Source organism: Bos taurus, chromosome X (genome assembly GCF_002263795.3).
Source record: "Bos taurus isolate L1 Dominette 01449 registration number 42190680 breed Hereford chromosome X, ARS-UCD2.0, whole genome shotgun sequence".
Classification (NCBI taxonomy): domain Eukaryota; kingdom Metazoa; phylum Chordata; class Mammalia; order Artiodactyla; family Bovidae; genus Bos; species Bos taurus.
In genome coordinates, this window is record NC_037357.1 from 14,410,179 (window position 1) to 14,430,500 (window position 20,322).

Genomic DNA, 20,322 nt, shown 5'->3' on the forward strand with positions numbered 1-20,322 from the left:
ATATTTGCCTTTAGTAGACACAATATCTAACATTGTGCTAACAACCTGACTTGGAATACTTTCAAAAGCCAGAACACTCTGAGTTAAGAATGGACTTCTTATGTCTTGATCTAATTTATGTTTGATTCCTTGTAAAATTTGTCTAGCCACTTCTGTTGCATACATATTTAATTTAGAGGTACTCAGTTGACATATTGAGGTGGTCTTTCCTGATTTACTGTGATCCATTGAGCAACAAGAAAATTGGTCTTCAGAATATGAATCTTTGGTGGATAACCATGGTTGGTGTAAAGCAATCTCATCCTGCTGTGAAGGTAAAGCCACAGGAACTGGGAAACTGCTGTGAGGACAAAAGAGCGCCTTTACTTTGGAAGTTGCAAATGCTTCTAAATTTGTTAATATTGACTGTATAATATCTTCAACTACATTTATTTTGGTCCCAATATTGATAGTGGACTGAAGTGTGCATGGATTTCTGTCCAGTATGGTAGAATAAACAGGGGACTTTCCTCCACAGGTATGTTTAGGAAAAGAGGTATCTGCTGGAAAGGTGATAGTATTATACCTATTTTCACTTTCATTTCTATCTGTCATGGCAGCAGAATAAAGTTTTTGAAATATGATTCTAACGACATCATCTGCAACAATGGTTACATCTGCTTCAGATACTAAAGGGCCCACTGTTTTATCCAGGGACTGAACAGATGTTTGAGCAAATGGTTCATCATCAGCATGAGGAATGTCACATAAATGGGACTGGGGAAGAGTAAACACCTTTAACTGACCAATTAAATCATTCTGAAAAATTTCATTCAAAATATTTCTTACAATGGGCACAACTGGGGACTTTTTTGGCTCTTTGAGTTCTACTTCAAAAGTTTTTAGTGTTTTTTCGAGTTCCTGTTGCTTAAGAGAATCTGATTTAGTTTCATCTTCTATTGGTCTTTCCTCCCCAGCACTTTCTTTCTCTGTATCTGCAGGATCTTCTAGATATGAATCTGGGTCAGTTCCTCCAGGAAGAAAATTTCCATAGATTGGCCTATATCTGTAATTTTCAATGCCTCTCTCTTCTGGTTCAGGTTCATTAAACATATCTGGAGAAATTGCATCTAAAATGAAATTGACTAAACTCTTAAGTATTTGTTTCTCTTGTAGTGGCTTACTTATACATGTTTCCAAATCTGGCAAGTTCATGTTTAATTCAGTTTGAAGAGCTTTCAAAATAGTACTTGACACTTTTTTTGCATGCCTGTATAAAGTCGACTGCAATCGTTTTTCATGTGTGTTACCACAGCTGTTGGTATTTTCACTTTCACAGTATGTCTTGTCCTGTTTATTTCCACAGATTATAGCACCAAGATTTTCTAAATTTCTATTGGCAAACCCTTCCAACTTAGCAAAAACCATTTCAAAGATGTCTGAGGCCAAGGTTTTCAGTTTATTCAGATGCTTTTTTTGTGTGGTTCTTATTTTGGAGGCAGTAGTTTTCCCCTTGTTAGTTACCTCTTGGCTACCTGGCCAGGTCACATTGGATGCTATGGTTGAGATTATGTCATAGCATCTGCTCATTTCCTCAAGAAGCAAAGCAAATGACAGGCTGTCAGTGTCAACATGCTCTGAGATGGCTTTAAATTCTGAATTTCTGAAAATGCCATCTGTCTCAACACCACATAGTTTTGAAACAATACCTTCTAGAATTGTATGAGAAATGAGCTTAATACTGGACTGCAGTGTACTGGTTGTTCTCAAATTCTTATTGATCCCCTCTGTATTTTGTTCATCAGATAGGGGAGAATGTGGGTGGTCTCCAGTGAACTTACATAACATATCATACACGGCATCTCCAATTTTATCTAACACTTGAAATCCAGTATATTGGTGAACTTCCTCCTGCATGTGAGGGCGATGAGAAGGCAAAAGTTTTTGTTGATCAATGCCATCAGTCCCATGTGAGATTTTAGACCTTAGCTTATCTGAAGGGAGTAAAATATTACTTTTATCTGTGTTTCCACTTAACACCTCACAAATGCAAGTAGCTAATGAACTTGTCATAATGTCATTATTTAGCTTTGTGACAACAGAGTCTAATTCATTCTCAGCATCAGCAAAAAATCCTGTATCTCTAATGTTCTTGGGAGGGCTATTCTTCTTAACATTTAGATTTTTCTTATTGTGTTGTAGTTCTTTCTGGATAGCATCCAAAACAATTTTTACCACTTTAGTTGTGAGAGTACTAAGGTGAGATCGAAACGAAGATTTCTTATCAGGAGCAGGCTTTGAATGGGCAGCATGGCTTTCTGGTTTGAAGCAGGTTTGTAATTTTGGACAAATAAATGAGTCCAACTTCTTAAAAACTGTGCTAATGATTTTATCATTAAGGTTATCTACAGATTCTGATGTTGAGCCACTTGTTCCAGATTCTACCCAGGGAAGTTTTGTAGGGTCCGTGCTAACTGCAGATAAAAATTTCATCTTCCTTTTACTGTCAAACCATATTTGTAATGACTCTTTGTTTGGTATGTCAGCATTATCTAGAGAAGTTTGATGTACTGATGAAGAATGTTCAATAATATGATGAGAAGTTATGTGAAGTATTTTTAATATAGCATCTACAATATCTTGAGATACCGTATGGATTTCTGACACAGAGAACATCTGGTCCATCCATTCTTGATGTGACGGATCTTGTGGTTTTCTTGAGTTAAGAAGTGAAGCCTCTCTACCATCTTCATAATCTGAGTGATCAGACAGCCCAGAAGATAGATCTTTGAGCGTCTTTGCTAAAATACTCCTAATTATATCTTCTGAGGCTTTTTGTATTTGATATGTTTCATCTTGACTGAAAAGCAAAATGTCTTTATTCAAACCTGGCTTGTCCTTTAAAGGGTCCTTATTAAAAGTTGAAAGGTCAGTATTTAATCCCTGATCGTGAAATGCTACTTTGCGTCCATAAGCAGGCTTTGTAGGTAAGTTCATATTTCTTTTGCGTTTAAAATCATTGTTTTCCCCAGTTAACCAGTAGTCAGGAGCCTGTTCTTGTAATTTTGCTTTTTCGTCTTTGATAGGTGAAATCAATACATTTTCTACAATTCTGTCTATTTCTTCATTTTTGTCTTCAGAACAAAGGGCCACACCAGGAACATTAACAGGTGGAAACAGGCTCCCACACCTAGGAGCACTAGCTACTCCGGTCCTGGTGAGTCTGTTCCTTTCTTCAGTGCCGGAGGGACTGCTCAGTCTGGAGTGTCTGCTCTTTCGGACATCTGTTTTCACTGGTTTCTGATGTAGCTGAGCCAAGAGATCATCAAGTAGCTGTAGGATGATCACTGTTTCTTCAGTTGCAACTAGCCTTTCATTATGAAGTCCAACTTGTATATAACCTAGTATAGTGCTGATTGCTTCCTTTATATAACCAACCAGAGAGGACTTGGAACAAATAGTTGACACTAAATTTTGTATTTCTTCTTTGCCAATCAAACTGGCAGCATCAGTCTTAGCACTGGATTTCCCTTTGCTGGCTCTTTGAAGGAACGTATATGTTGGATCTTCTCTGTGTTGCTGATAAGCTGGGTCAGTAGTGATTTTAAGATGAGCCAATTCACTTTGCTTAGAAGATGCAAGGACCGTCAGTTTTTCTAAAATCACACGAACCATGTCCTCTGCAACATCATTCATGTTCTCCAAAGCATAAGGCAGTGAAACTTCTGAAGTTTTTTCTTTTGGAGAAATAAAATGTTCTCCACTGACTAAATCTGATTTAAAGTGAACTGATATATTTCCTGGTGAAAATTCCTCAGTACATGTTTTCTTAACTGCAGACTGTAACTTCCCAAGCACATTTTCCATAATTTCAGCAGCTGCTGAGGAAATATCAACACTGGAAAGCAAGTCTCCTTTGTCAGTGTCAGTTTGGGCAGGCAAAGTTTCGGTCGTAACAGAGGAAAGGGTGGGGATGGTCTGGGTTAGTTCAGACACCATTTCCTGAAAAATGTTTCTTAAAATCAACTCAGCTTCCTCTTTTAGATGATGTTTAAAGTTAACAAAAACATTATTTAACTCCTGCATCTCATTGATAGCTTTTGCTTTTTCATCTTTAGACAGTTGGCATTCTAGGCTATCTGTTTCGGTGGTAGCATCTTTACATTTCTTAGTGCCTGCTTCAATCTGTACAACAAGGTGACTATCGGATTTACAGGTTTTAAGGTTGGCAGATTCAGATATCTCATTATATTCAGGTTTGGGGGCTTTAGGTTTGTTTTCCAAGTGTTCTTTCCTGTGATATGTTGTTTCTACATCTGTTCTTTCTTTACGGGCTAGAGATGATTTTAATGGTGCCACTGGTTGCTCTATTGACCTGTCAGCTGCCTCTGTACAGGGCTCTGCCTGAACCATCTTACTTGTTTCATACATAAATGTCTCACAGCATGTGCTGCAGCAACTCTCACTATCAGAAGAGAGGGTGGAGTTATCAGGCATTGGGCATGTAATATTTTGCAATCTTTCTTCATATTTTGTGATGGCTGGGTATAATACATTGGTCACTGCAGCCACAACCCAGGTCATTACATTTTGAATTATACTGTTCAGTTCTTCAGAAGTTACCTGGAAAGGAGGTGAGTGGGGATAGAAGGGAAATCATGGATAAATTACTCGTTTTAGGGACAGCAACTAACTTTTAATTCCTTATATCAAACAATGCATAGTTAGAATCCAGCCATGGTGTATAAAGAGAACATAGGAACTCTATTTAGAAGACCAGATTAATTTCAAGTTGGTTTATTCTCTATGGCTGTGATCTATTTTTTGAATAAGGATGCTATACTTGTGCTCCTAAATGTATACTTATATCATCCCCTAGATTGTCTAATTGTTGAATATTTATTGTGCAGTGTAGCACCCTTAAAGCTGTCTGTCCATTTTATCTTTATTTCAAAAATCTGAACATATGCCTACCATATACTTGAGCTCACTGTTGGTGAAATTTAAATGTTAATAAAATAGTATACCCATTGAAAAATAAAGCAGAAAAAAAAATCCCTTGGAACTATATAATAGTTTATTACTGAAGGCAAATGGCTTCTTGGTTAGAAAAAAAACAGCCAAGCTCATAGAAAACAAATTCTCTAGCAAGAGGTAAGACTATGTTATGATCCAAGCGATACTTAAAAAAACCAGATTGCCTCTAACAAACTATTTCATGAAACAAATTTGCAGTTCAAACATGTATGTGCCTTTGTGGACAGAGTCTCCTTTTGCTTAGGCATCTGTTTAGCTAGGAGATGAGGGTGAAAAATAAAGCCTCACTGTGGAGAGGTCAGCCTGTGGGCTCCCTGGCTGGTCTGTTGCTGCCTTTCTCAGTCAATTGACTGTGTTGATTTGCATATGCAAATCACTACAGCCACTTGTTTAAGTTTATTCAATGGGCAACGATTAGCACTGATGATTTAAGGGAAATGAACAGGCTTAGGTCCAATAAAAGATTATCAGTGCAAACTGTCTTAGATTGGGAGACAGAGGTCAGTATTTGGCAAAACTAATACAATTATGTAAAGTTTAAAATAAAATTAATTAAAAAAAAAAAAAAAGAAACAAATACATTAATTTCAGAAGGAAAAAAGGCTGAGCCTGAACTTGGCTCAAACAGCCAGAAGGTGGAGCACTTGAGGGAAGTCGGGGCCTCTTTCAGTAAGTGCTGAAGTAGAAACCCAGGGCCTGGACTTGAACAGCCATTTCCTCATGTTTAATTGTGTTTATTGTTACAGCTTAGACAGGGGACCAGGGGCAGATGACAAGTGCACCTGCCAGACTCTATAACTGTTTGTGTTCGTTTACTTATTGCAGATATATTTGGGGGTCATAAAAATCCTTTTGCCTATAATATAATAGCGTTCTTTTTAAAGTTGTTACTATCCTCAAGACAGCCAGACCAAGCATGCGTACCTTCCACAGGAACTGCTTCTCAACGCTATGGCTACAAGCCAGTGGCAGCAAAGGCTGGATGCCTGGCATTTTAGCTGTGCATTGTTTGATATCCTGACATTTGGGCACCGGATTCCCTATCATGTGGTTGTTAATTCACAATTATCTCTGAAGTTAGCCTCAGACTGTTCAAGGTTAGGCCAACATTCAAAGAAAAGTTAACACCTTGCTGAATGTAGCATATTCTCTCCTGACCAGTTAGAGAAGGTTTGAAGGACACCTCCAGGAAAAGTCGTGTTATTAGAATCCTTCCCAAATCTCTTAATGTATGTTTTATTGTGATAAAATGCACATAACATAAAATTGACCATTTTAGCTTATACAGTTGAGCAGCATTAAGCACATTCACAGTGTTATGCAAACATTACTATTATCTAGTTCTTGTAATGCATTTTTTGTCACCTACCGTGCAGACCAGAAAATGGCTACTGAGTTTGAAGAACATATTAATAATTTGAAATGACAGCATATGGTTGAAAAACACTTGTTTTACATAAACATGACCTAAATAAGACACTTCTAAGAATCACATTTAAATATTAATAAATAAGTTACTCACCTTCTTGGTCTAAATTGATCGAAATCTGTTCCAATACATATGAGCTAAGCATTTCAATACATATTATTTTCTTATTACCAGAGATAATGTACAGTAAGTAGATCTACATTATTACTCTTAGGGTAGCTGAGAAGCATGTCCAACTTTGACATATAAAATTGGGACATTTGTCAAGTTTTTAGTGAAGTGAAATGTGGTAAGTAGAATCTAATTTTTAGCTCATTTTCACTATACTAGTAAACCAAGAAATATCTTCCTGGTGCCAGTATGTCTCAGCCTTTGTGTTTGTTGGACGGTCTATGAAACTCTCATGTACGTGTGAAAAAGTATGTGAATGTGCTACTCCCCTGAATCCCTTTCTAGTTCATGTTTCCTCTGTCTAGCCCCAAAGTTGGGGCTTATCAGACTTACCTTATGCTCTTTGCCTGGTCCAAGTTGCAGCTCTCTTGAGACTCCCTTCTTTTGATGGAGTAGCCATCCTAAGATTCTTCTTACTCCCAGGAGAATTACAAGATATATCTAGGCATCTTGGTTCACTTACCTGAGGACAGGGTGCTCAGCCCTTCAGCCAGATCTGCAAGTCTGCAAAGGCATTTCCTGTAATGCCTTCCCATTATGGAGTGAGTGTGTGGTATTGGATGTTTTCTTTGTGATGATTAAACCTCCCAAAGCTCCCCAAATCTACCCTCCTGAGGACCCGGGGCAAAATGGCGTTAATAGTAACTTTGTACCCCCCATAACAATAAGTCTTTGAATTTTGGACCTTGGCAAAATTCAAGATTAACAGAGACTTAAAGTCAAGGAAGAGAAAAAGGCAAAGAGTAAAACTGACTAAAATCAACAGATGATTTTGCTGGTAGTCTGATTCACAGATTTTTCTCTAACAACATATTAGAAAATATCCTTAATTGCTCTATAGTGAATTTTATCATACATACTTTCTCTTGACAGCGATTTGGACGGTAGTCTTGTCTGAAAAAGTAAAAGGAGATTGATTTTATTACTTATGGTTAATCATTTATGTAAGTTTCCTCCAAATTCCTAATCATTGAATCAGATTACCTGTTTTGTGCTTGGGAGTTTTGTTTTCTCCCCAGCAATTCACAAAGAAGAATAAGCTTTATTTTTTTATCTAATCCCCCAATTTATCCTCTTATTTAGATATTGGCCCCTGGGCATAGGACATGCTCTATTACCCAGAAGAATTATTATGCAGAATAATTGCAGCATAAACAGTAGAATAATAGGTGCTGTATAAACTAACACTTGATGTTGCCACTCTTGACCCACCTTAGCCCCGTTTGTTCTGTAGTGAGTTGAGAAGAGCGTGGGGTTGGAAAGACAAGGGATGGGCTAGTTCTTTCCACTTGCCCTGCTTGATCAGAGCTTTCTGATAATTCACTTTCTATTCACCACCTCAAAATTCCTAATCTCCTCTCCTCACCCCACAGTAGAAGATCTATGTATGATTACCGGCAATGACATTAAAATAATGGGTTTCAGATGACATGCAAAGCCAAATTAGATGGAGCCCCTTTCTAGGTATCACAATATTCTCTTCTATGTTCTAATCAGGATTATTTATTCTGATCTACTACATGGAACCAAAATTATATTTTATTAAATTGTAGCAAGAGAACAACAAAATCATGTAGATTATAGGATAACAACAAAAAGTTAAAAAAAAACCAAAGCCTAAGTTTGATTTACTTTCATATTTTACTGCCTCCATGGACCCCTTGCCATAACCTCTTGACCCTCTTAAAGGAAACATGGTGCTCCATTTTCATTTTTACTTGGCCTGCCCTTATGTTATCAAGTTTACTTTTTTCTACCAAGGCCTAACAATCCAATATTGAGACATACAGTCAGACTGTGAAATGACAACTTTAACACTAGTAGGAAAAGGTCTCAGCTAGGGTTAGGCAGCAATAGCCCATCCTAGGATTAATATCTTTTTGCAATATGGAACCTAGAACATGAATGCTCACCATCAGTGACATAGTTCCTATCCTTTCGCTTCATTAATTTTTCTGAGACCCAGTTTCTCAGGCCATCTCCAGCACAATTTCCTCTTTGTAGATCCTCTGCAATCTAACGCACCCAGATTTGTTTTCTCCTGCTCTCCCTAACCTCATACCATAGGCAGCAAGTGGAGTCCTATGTATGTTTCTACCTATCTCCAGACTTTCTGTCCCAAAGGCATACTTTAAGATAAAAGGAAACAGCACAGACCTAAGAACAAAACTAACCATATAGATTAAAAAAACCTTATATAAGACCACTAGAAACTAGTTGTAATATTGGATACAAATCTGCAGTTTGCCACGAATTATCAGTTTCTCATTGGAGTCAATTGAGCAGAAACATGCAAATAAACTCATTGTTATGTGGGAAAGTTCCACCACAATTCTAGGAGTGCCATGATATTACATCTACTTTTCTCTAGTCTGCAGTGGTTTTCCCTGATAGGTTGATACTACTAAAGTGTCAAAGGTTTAGGTTCGTTTGTACTGCCAACTCTTTAATTCTTAAAGAGGGCAGTGATATTAATGACAATTAGTTTAGAAGCCCCAAAGATACGGCCCAGTTTTTCACAGTTTAATTTTCCATATTATAAAACTATAAACATAACCTTTCTGTTCCTAACCTTTTCCTCCATACAACCTTACTTTAGTCCAGAAAATAACTGGCCAACCACCCCTTGAAGATTAATGTAACAAGACTAAATTTTAGTCCATCTGCCTAATCCTTCTGAATATCTAAGTTTTAATCTAATTGTAATTGGTGATCCTCTATTGGTACCTCAGGCCCCTAGCTTGGGGTGATGCCTGATACCTCCTGATCATACATATGTGTGGTCCATTCTATCACCAAATCTGTTTAATTATTACTACTGTTTACCCCATCACTATCTTATCACATTGGCATCCTCTTGTCCTGATTTTTTTGGTTCCTAATTCTATTTTATTAAGCTCACCTGACTGCCTCTTGAGAAACCTGCATGCGGGTCAGGAAGCAACAGTTAGAACTGGACATGGAACAGCAGACTGGTTCCAAATAGGAAAAGGAATACATCAAGGCTGTATATTGTCACCCTGCTTATTTAACTTATATGCAGGGTACATCATGCAAAATGCCAGGCTGGATGAAGCACAAGCTGGAATCAAGATTGCTGGGAGAAATATCAATAACCTCAGATATGCAGATGACACCACCCTTATGGCAGAAAGTGAAGAAGAACTAAAGAGCCTCTTGATAAAAGTGAAAGAGGAGAGTGAAAAAATTGGCTTAAAGCTCAACATTCAGAAAACTATGATCATGGCATCCAGTCCCATTACTTCATGGCAAATAGATGGGGAAAACAGTGGAAACAATGGCAGACTTTATTTTTGGGGGCTCCAAAGTCACTGCAGATGGTGGCTGCAGCCATGAAATTAAGACACTTGCTCCTTGGAGGGAAAGTTATGACCAACCTAGACAGCATATTAAAAAGCAGAGATATTACTTTGCCAACAAAGGTCTGTCTAGTTAAGGCTATGCTTTTGCCAATAGTCATGTATGGATGTGAGAGTTGGACTATAAAGAAAGCTGAGCGCTGAAGAATTGATGCTTTTGAAGTGTGGTGTTAGAGAAGACTCTTTCAGAGTCCTTTGGACTGCAAGAAGATCCAACCAGTCCATCCTAAAGGAGATCAGTCCTGGGTGTTCATTGGAAGGACTGATGTTGAAGCTGAAACTCCAATACTTTGGCCACCTGATGCGAGGAGCTGACTCATTTGAAAAGACCCTGATGTTGGGAAAGACTGAGGGCAGGAGGAGAAGGGGACAACATCACCGACTAGATGGACATGGGTTGGGTGGACTCGGGGAGTTGGTGGTGGACAGGGAGGCCTGGCGTCCTGCGATTCATGGGGTCGCAAAGAGTCAGACACGACTCAGCGACTGAACTGAACTGAACTGAAGTTTACTGTGTACGTCTTTATGTTAGCATTAGAAAAAACAGAACTAAGGAGGTGGAGGAAGAGAAGAGAGATGAGGTATGTGATGGAATAGACATAATGCACCCACACTTGAGTCTCAGAGAGCAAGGAGCTGCAACAGATCAAGAGGACTAAGCCAGAGGCCTTGAACCTGTGTTCTTTCCTGTAAGGTAAAGAGATGTGGCATGGGTGCAATGGGTAGAGCCATACCAGATGGTATTCTAGCTGTGTTTTCTTGTGTTCTAGCTTGGAATTGTCCCGCTGCTGCTGCTGCTGCTAAGTCGCTTCAGTCGTGTCCAACTCTGTGCGACCCCATAGACGGCAGCCCACCAGGCTCCCCCATCCCTGGGATTCTCCAGGCAAGAACACTGGAGTGGGTTGCCATTTCCTTCTCCAATGCATGAAAGTGAAAAGTGAAAGTGAAGTCGCTCAGTCGTGTCCGACTCCTAGCGACCCCATGGACTGCAGCCTACCAGGCTCCTCTGTCCATGGGATTTGCCAGGCAAGAGTACTGGAGTGGGTTGCCATTGCCTTCTCCATTGTGTTCTGGCTTGGAATTGTCCTAGGCTCAGCTAAAGGTATCTTAACTTGTGTATTTGTGAGGAATGAGATAGCAGCTCTGGGTCATGTGCATAGTTCTTCATCTTAGCTGATTATTATAATAAAGGGCTATCCAGAACATTTGCTGTTGAAAAGACTCAAGTGATTCTGTAGTTCTGTAGTCTAGGATGATAGTGGGGACAGGAAGAAGAGGCAGGCAGGAATTAACACTCTATAATGCACACATTCTCTCACCTTTATTTCTTGAAACTACCTTGATACTGAGCTAGTCAGTTTCTTTCCTTCAGCATCCTTGTACCCCATGAGCCCTCCGTAAATGAAACTGACTGCAATTACTCCTACCTCAAAATCCTTTTCTAAGAAGCCTGGTCTGAACATCAAACATCATTTACCATCATACACTACTTTCCTTTACCAAACCAATTCATCAAAGTTTGGGATTTATAAAAATTATCCTGAACCTAATTTGGTTTGTTGAGGGTTTATAAAAGATGATAGGTATGTACGTTCTACCAGGAGGTATTTTATATGCATGAACTATTATTCAAGTTTGAGGGGAACAGGACATCAGCAGAATGGGTGGCCATCAATGTTTGAGAGCTGAAAGGCCCCAGGCCAAAAGAAAACTTCTCCACTGGCCTTTATTTTAGATTATGAGAGATTGATTTACTTTGGATGAAAATGCAAATATCCTTAGGGGGTAACAGATTACGTCATTAATACTATATGGTAAACTAATTTATCATCATTTGAAAACCAATAACCTCAAATGGTACAAGTAAAGCATTTTTGAGTGGGGACAGGGGAAAAGAACAGATCCAGATCCTAGAAGGAGTAATGCTACGTGAATGGGGAGTCAAAGTATTGCCTATGAGGAGAGCCCAGGACTAAAGTGAGATCAGAGGAGGAACTGGAAGAGCATGAATGATTAACTTTGCCTACTTTACAATTTTAGCTTAGTCCTAAGAGGTTGCAAAAGGTGAGACTTTTACTACAGACAAGTAAAACTACAAGAGTAGAGGATTCAAGCAGCACTCTTGTGTAATTAAATATTAATTTAAAATAACACATTCCTTTATTAGCTTTCTTAGATACTTACCTAATGGGTGAGTCGTGAATAAAGGAGACTCCAGGAGCTGCAGATGAATTTTCAGAGAGAAAAAGAAAATTACTATTTGTTGGTATCCTTCACAGGCTACTTATAAAATTGTAATTAAGGCTGTGGTTTTTCCAGTGGTCATGTATGGATGTGAGAGTTGGACTGTGAAGAAAGCTGAGCACCAAAGAATTGATGCTTTTGAACTGTGGTGTTGGAGAAGACTCTTGAGAGTCCCTTGGACTGCAAGGAGATCCAACCAGTCCATTCTGAAGGAGATCAGCCCTGGGATTTCTTTGGAAGGAATGATGCTAAAGCTGAAACTCCAGTACTTTGGCCACCTCATTCGAAGAGTTGACTCATTGGAAAAGACTCTGATGCTGGGAGGGATTGGGGGCAGGAGGAGAAGGGCACGACAGAGGATGAGATGGCTGGATGGCATCACTGACTCGATGGCCGTGAGTCTGAGTGAACTCTGGGAGTTGGTGGTGGACAGGGAGGCCTGGCGTGCTGCGATTCATGGGGTCGCAAAGAGTCGGACACGACTGAGCGACTGAACTGAACTGGTCTTTTTTTTAAAAAAATACTTTTATTTATTTATTTGGCTGTGCTGGGTCTTAGTTGCAGCCTCAGGATCTTCCATCTTCGGTGTGGCATATGGGACTTTTTTGTTACAGCATGTGGGATCTCGTTCCCTGATCAGGGATTGAACCTGGACCTCCTGCATTAGGAGCTCAGAGTCTTACCCACTGGACTTCCAGGGAAGTCCCTTAATAGGTCTTTCATTCCCTGCTGTCAACACTCTTTTTAAATCCTCCAGGGACTACCAGACAGGCATCAAATACCTTAAGATTGGGGGTGACTACCTACCTCATCAGCCTCATCTATGGTCACCATTCTACATATATTCTCTGCTCCAGAAGTACTGAACAACACACAGTTCCTCTGCCTTCACTATTTCCCTTGTAACTCATGTCCCTTTTTAAAACTTCTCATCCTTTAGGACTCATTCAGCTTGTGTCACCTCCTTCAGAGAGCCTTCCTTTATATCTGCCCAGATAGACAGGCGTTCTCTGTCAAGCTCCTGAAGCGCCCTATACATCCCTCTGTTATAGGACTTACTATGCTGTATTGTACTAGTTTACAGTGCCTGCCATATAGTAAGCACTCAAGAACATTTATTTGTTCAATTAATTCTTTAACATATGTGTTGGCTCACTGTTCATTCATTAGTCTTCCTGTCATTAATCTCTTCCCACTTAAATACTAACATGCTTTGTATGCCATCTAGCAAAGTTCCATAAGTGGATTTTAGTAACTATTTCTGGATAATGATACTAAAGCAAGTCTTCATGTAGAATATGTCCACAGGAATACTGGGATGGTGTATGTCAGTTAATCACGTGTGTGCGTGCTAAGTCGCTTCAGTCATGTCCAACTCTGTGCAACCCTATGGACTGTAGCCCACCAGGCTCCTCTGTCCATGGGATTCTCCAGGCAAGAATACTGGATTGGTTTGCCATGCCCTTCTCCAGGGGATCTTCCCAATTCAAGGATTGAACCTGTGTCCCCTGCATTGCAGGCTGATTCTTTACCTCTGAGCCATTGAGCAAGGCCATCAGTTATGCACATACATGGCTAAACAGTCTTAGACAAGCAGAATACTTTGAATAATAAAAAGTAATGTTACCAATTAAAAGTCAGTTCAAAGTCAGGGTGAATAGCTATTGTTCTCCCAATGAATATAACATGTATTTTGAATAATCAATGAATTCCAATGATCTGCATCAAAGTTAACTTCAATTCTGTGTACTTTCTTAAGTTTCTTTGTGTGTGAGTGTATGTTTGAGTGTGTACAGTTTTGAAAGGAAGGAGCTGGAATTAATAGTGCACATACCTGAAAAAATAAGTGTGAAGATAATACTGTTGTAGTGTTTTTAAAATACGTCTACAAATTCTTTGATAATACTCTCTCCAAGTGGTGGAGGCTAATTCTTTTCCCCCTTGAGTGTGGGTTGTACTTAGAGACTTGCTTCCAATGAATAGAGTGGAAGTGATGAGCGGAAGTGAGAGTGTGCTGAGACTAGGCTATAAAATATAGTGTGGCTTCTGCCCCTCTCTCTTGGACCACCCACTCTGGGAGAAGCCAGATGCCATATCATGAGGATACTCAGAGATGTATGCAGATGCCCATATGGTGAGGAACTGAGACCTCCCGCCAACAGCCATGTGAGTAAGCCACCTTGGAAGTGACTTCTTCAGTCCCAATCAAGACTTTAGATGACTGAAGCAGCCCTGGATGACACCTTGACTGTAACCTCATGAGAGCCCCTGAATCAGAACCATCCAGCTAAGTTGTTTCTGTATTCCTAACCACAGAAACTGTGAGATGATTTTTTTTTAAGCTGCCAGGTTTTAGGGTGATCTGTTATTCAGCAAATAGTAGACCAAAAAATTAGAAAAGACATATAACAGTTGAATAATATAATCAATAAGTAGAATTTAAAATTCATTTAGAGCCTTACAGCCTTTAAATAGAGAATATATATTTTTTGTATGTCTATGGAACACTTTCAAAATATCAATCACATATTTGGCCACAAAGAAAATGTCAACAACTTCAATGTGTTGAATATTTACAGGCTACATTCTCTGAATCTAACTTTAAAAATGTGACTGAAAATATGAATTTCTTGATAATTAAGAAACATACTTAAGGTAATTCTTAAATCAAAGATGGAATAAAGAGGAGAAAGTATAACCTACCTTAAAAAGAACATTTATATCAAACCTATGGGAACGGCTTTTATTATTTCCCATAGGTTTTGACGTAAGGCATTCCTTTAATTTCTTCTCCCATGCATCCCAGACCAATATCTATAACTGCCCCCTTGACCGCTCTACTTAGATGTCCCACTTGGATGCCCTCAGGCATCTCAAACACAATATATTCAAAGCTGAACTAAATATCTGTCTTCCAAACTTGTTCATCTTTCTGTATTGCCTATCTATTGAATGGCACCACAATCCATTAAGTTGCCTGTACTAGAAATATGGGTGTTGTCTTCAATTCATTCTTCTCCCATATTCAATCAGTAGCCAGATCTCATCCATTTGCCTTTCTTAGTCTGAGTCAAATCTGCCCAGCTCTTCATCTTTACTGCCACTGACTTTGTTCAGGACTCATTTCTAGCTTTGACTATTATAATAGCCTCTTAATTGTAATAAGGGGCAGTGTGGTATTGTGGTTAGGATTGGTTGAGTAAGATAGACCTGGCTTTTAAAACCTTGGCTTTGCCACATGTTATGTGAAATCTTGGGCATGATAATTTACAACTCTGAGACTTAGTTTATTCATGTGTAAAATGGTAGGTAAAACAGTTTTGTTGTTCAGAGGGTTAAATGAGAGAATACAGTTTAGCATAGAACCTGGCACATAGTGAGTGTTCAACATGCTATTATTTTTATTGTCTCATTGTCTCAAGTCTCCTCACCTCTAATTCTGCTTTCCTTTTTTAGAAAAGGCAAATTCTTTCTTTCTTTTTTGGGTCATTTTTTGAAGTTTAATTAATTTACAATGTTGTGTTAGTCTCAGGTGTACAACAAAGTAATTTAGTTATATATATATATTATATATTTTATATATAATATATATATACACATCCCTTTTCAGATTCTTTTCCATTATAGGTTATTACAAGATATTGAATATAGTTCCCCATGCTATGCAGTAGGTCCTTGCTGTATATCTACTTCATATATAGTAGTGTGTACCTGTTAATCCCAAACTCCTAATTTACTTATCCCCCCAACCCACTTTCCCGTTTGGTAACCAGAAGTTCATTTTCTATCTCTGTGGGTAGAAAAGGCAAATTCTGACCATATTAGGTTCCTGTCAATATTCTTCGATAGTTATACTTCGATAATAGGATAAAAGGTAGATCTCCTGGCACAGCTTACCAGAATCTTAATGATCAACTGATATCTACCAGTTGGTCTATCAAGCTTCATCTTCTGTAATTCTCTGACTTGAACTTTTAGCTAAAACAATTCTGAAAAAAAATCTGCATTTCCACAAACCCACTAGGCTCTAATGTATATATCTTGGTAAATGTATCCTTTCTCCTGGAAGTTCTCTTTCCATTTGTCTGCTTAGAAAATTCTTTCTCTTTTTTTTTCTTATAAATTTATTTATTTTGATTGGAGGCTAATTAGTTTACAATATTGTATTGGTTTTGCCATACATCAACATCTCATCCTTCATGTCTGAGCTCAAGCGTGGCATCTTCTATAGAAGCTTCCTTGTCTCCCCTATGCTTCCGGTGGACTTTGTATTTGCCTCCTTTATTGCACTTATATTTGTGTTGTGATTACTGGCATGACTGTTTTATACTACACTGTAAAATCCAGGGTAGGAACCATGGCTTCTCTACTTTGTTCAATAATTAGTATAGTGCATGGTGTGTAGCAAAAACTTAGTAAATGTTAGTTGAATGTATTAATGCATTGCAGGATTTCCTTAATAGCTGTTGATAATATTTACCTGGCTCATAGTTTAAGCTTGATTTCTTGGCCTTTTCCCCATTCAAATCAGCACGTGTCACCTATACATGCCACAAGAAAAATGAAAACAAAAAAAAATCCTTAAAGGAGTTTTCAAAGAATTTGAACATCACCTATGTCTCACAGAAATTTAATAAAGTGATTTTAGAAGTCTGTTTATCATAAATATACATGTTTTATTTGGTTTCCATTACTTACATAATTCAAAGGCTTACAGAATTCCTAGTATGCTAAAATTAATTAACTGAAGAGTACGCTGACTAGCATGGAAGGCAATCAGTTGAATAGCTAAAAAGAATATGTGTTGGTTTTAAAGAATGTTAAGCACAGGGGGAATGCTGTGAGGGAGCTGGAAGGCAGAGAGCAGGTTTTCTGCATACGTGGGATGTAGCTCTCTCAGTTGGCCAAGAGCTCTACCTGCTTAGGTAATCATACAGGAAGAGAAATCCAACAGAGTAGACTTTGATTTTTCCTAGGCCTGAGAACTGAACACAAGCCACCAGAAGTCCATTTCTTGACACTGATGGGATGGGTGAAATAAGCTGGAAAATAGTATTGGATTTTGTTGTGATAAAAGTGGTCATACTATTTCTCAAACTGAATTAGGTATTTGTGACAATTTGACTGGAATCAAGATTGCCGGGAGAAATATCAATAACCTCAGATATGCAGATGACACCACCCTTATGGCAGAAAGTGAAGAGGAACTGAAAAGCCTCTTGGTGAAAGTGAAAGTGGAGAGTGAAAAAGTTGGCTTAAATCTCAACATTCAGAAAACGAAGATCATGGCATCCGGTCCCATCACTTCATGGGAAATAGATGGGGAAATAGCGGAAACAGTGTCAGACTTTATTTTTTTGGGCTCCAAAATCACTACAGATGGTGACTGCAGCCATGAAATTAAACGACGCTTACTCCTTGGAAGGAAAGTTATGACCAACCTAGATAGCATATTCAAAAGCAGAGACATTACTTTGCCAACAAAGGTCCGTCTAGTTAAGGCTATGGTTTTTCCTGTGGTCATGTATGGATGTGAGAGTTGGACTGTGAAGAGGGCTGAACCCTGAAGAATTGATACTTTTGAACTGTGGTGTTGGAGAAGATTCTTGAGAGTCCCTTGGACTGCAAGGAGATCCAACCAGTCCATTCTGAAGGAGATCAGCCCTGGGATTTCTTTGGAAGGAATGATGCTAAAGCTGAAACTCCAGTACTTTGGCCACCTCATGCGAAGAGTTGACTCATTGGAAAAGACTCTGATGCTGGGAGGGATTGGGGGCAAGAGGAGAAGGGGACGACAGAGGATGAGATGGCTGGATGGCATCACTGACTCAATGGATGTGAATCTGAGTGAACTCCGGGAGTTGGTGGTGGACAGGGAGGCCTGGCGTGCTGCGATTCATGGGGTTGCAAAGGGTCGGACACGACTGAGTGACTGAACTGAACTGAACTGAACTGACTTACTCATATTGTCCAATGTATTTTATTTTAAGGCCTTAAAAAACAGATGGTCTAAATTTGTTTATTGCTTATTTTGGGGGTAACATATGTACTGATAGTATTAAGTTTGCCATCCATACTACACTCAGAAAAAACTTTTTTTTCTGACTCTATAGTGAGGCATGGAGAAGGAAATGGCAACCCACTCCAGTATTCTTGCCTAGAGAATCCTGTATACAGAGGAGCCTGGTGGGCTGCTGTCCATAGGGTCGCATAGAGTCAGACATGACTGAAGCGACTTAGCATACATGCATAGTGAGGAAGTGAAAAAAGTTATTAACTCCTGATGTGCAACTAATATACTGTCAAGGTAGTTAAGATTCTTTCTTCAGATACTGAGAATATAGTTAAGATTCTTTCTTCAGATACTGAGAATACAGATTATGGATGTTAATACAGTAGCACAGCACCCTGGACATAACAGGTGTTTCATAAATATTTGTTTATATAGAAAAGCATATTGTAGCTAACATGTTACATTTGAAGAGTTACATATAACTGAGTCTGTCACTTACTATGCATTTAACATAGGAAATAGGAAAATGTGTTAACTTTTTAGAACAGGTGAGTCACTTAATACAGTGCTAACGGAGCCAAGGATGTGGGTTTGAGTCTGAAAGTGAATGACCAATTGGTGACCCACAGAGATGACAGATGCTGTGACCAGAGGCTGTACCCTAAATGTTTGTTGTCAATTTCCCACCATCGGCTGAGTGATCACTGACCACAAAGGGGAGAGGGTGAGGCCGTATGGCTGCTTCTGTACAACCCATCAGCATGAGAAGAGAAATGATTCACAAAAGTCCAATATGTTGCTTCCTGTGTGAATGGACTTGAAGCTCATCTTTTAAGAAGCCTACATACCTAAGAGCTAAGTGAGAACACTCACATTGTTTCTGGTAATTTCTATTAAGAATTGAGACAAGTATTCAAATTTTGGATCTATTTAACACATTTAAAATCTCAGGCTCACCGTTTTTCTTTTGTTAGCTTACCAGTTGTTATTGATACTCCCTACACTTAGAGTATGGCAACACTAACACAACAGATAGTCATAAGCATTGGAAGTCTGAAGTGACAGGATTATTACTGTGGATTAGCATTTCTATTTTCTTTTAAATAAAATCTTTATATAGGATGGTTAATTTCAGGGAATAAGACTGTTCTGAATTGTCATTTAATGAATGAAATTGTGTTATGTCAATCTTGATCCTCATTCTGTACTTCATTGTTTCTGTGTGTATCTGGGACAAAAGAAAAGTTACTTGCCTGTTGTTTTGAAGTATCCTGTAGACAGTATCTACAGATACTTGGTGTTTTCGCAGAAACAACTGGACTCTGAAGTGTAGTAATTTCTAGGGAAAAGAAGAGGTAACTTTAAATATGAAAAAATCATATAGTTCTCCTTGCTGGGCTGCCATAAAGTCTAAAATTACCATAATCAAGAATGTATTTATTTATGGACGTTAAGGCAGTATCTCTGAGTATAAGATCCCTTTTTGTGAAATCCCCTGCTTACCAGCTTCCAGGGGCCCACTGTTGCCATTAGGGACAAGCCTGAACTCCCTGGCTCTAAGTTACTTTGCCAGCTAAACTTCTCACCACTCCCCTGCTCTAGAACAAACTGTTCTGCACTTCATTCAGTAAGCAAAGGGGAACCACAGAGGACTTTTGGGTAGAAGAATTATATGTCTAAAGCTGTATTTCAGGAAGGTTACATTCACAGCAAAATGTAGGACAGATCAACAAGAAAAAGATTGGAGACTAATTATTACGGTGCTTAATGGCACAGGAAGCATGAATGGAAAGGAAGGGAAAGTTACGAGAGAATTTAAGGAGGCAGACTGGACTGGAGCAAACAGCAAAGAGTCAAAAATGACTCAGGTTTTGTGCCTGAATAAAGTTAGGAGGAACAGAGCGCTGGTTTGGGGATGAATCTGGTTTTGCACATGTTGGATCTGAGGTACTCATGGGCCGCCCAGGTGAAGATGTCCCAGCGCTGCTAGTAAGTGTGGAGGTTATGCGTGGGTATCTTTTACGGAGATGAACAGAGACTTAGCTAATCTCTAGTTCAGCCCTGGGAGA

At 38.9% G+C, this 20,322-nt stretch overlaps 1 protein-coding gene and 1 long non-coding RNA gene across 2 annotated transcripts in view; one reads left to right on the forward strand and one right to left on the reverse strand.

Annotated features, from left to right (window-relative positions):
* Window positions 1-593: 593 nt before the first annotated feature.
* Window positions 594-11,199, forward strand: LOC132344304 (uncharacterized). Its single transcript, XR_009493530.1, has 2 exons — window positions 594-10,690; window positions 10,767-11,199. It is a non-coding gene; the product is annotated as an uncharacterized lncRNA (long non-coding RNA).
* Window positions 11,200-19,437: 8,238 nt separating this feature from the next.
* Window positions 19,438-20,322, reverse strand: part of LOC787476 (fibrous sheath-interacting protein 2-like) — a 29,260-nt gene continuing 28,375 nt past the window's right edge. Inside the window, exon 9 of the mRNA XM_059883699.1 lies at window positions 19,438-19,592. Coding sequence (XP_059739682.1) covers window positions 19,438-19,592 — 155 coding nt within the window. The remainder of the gene's footprint in view (window positions 19,593-20,322) is intronic.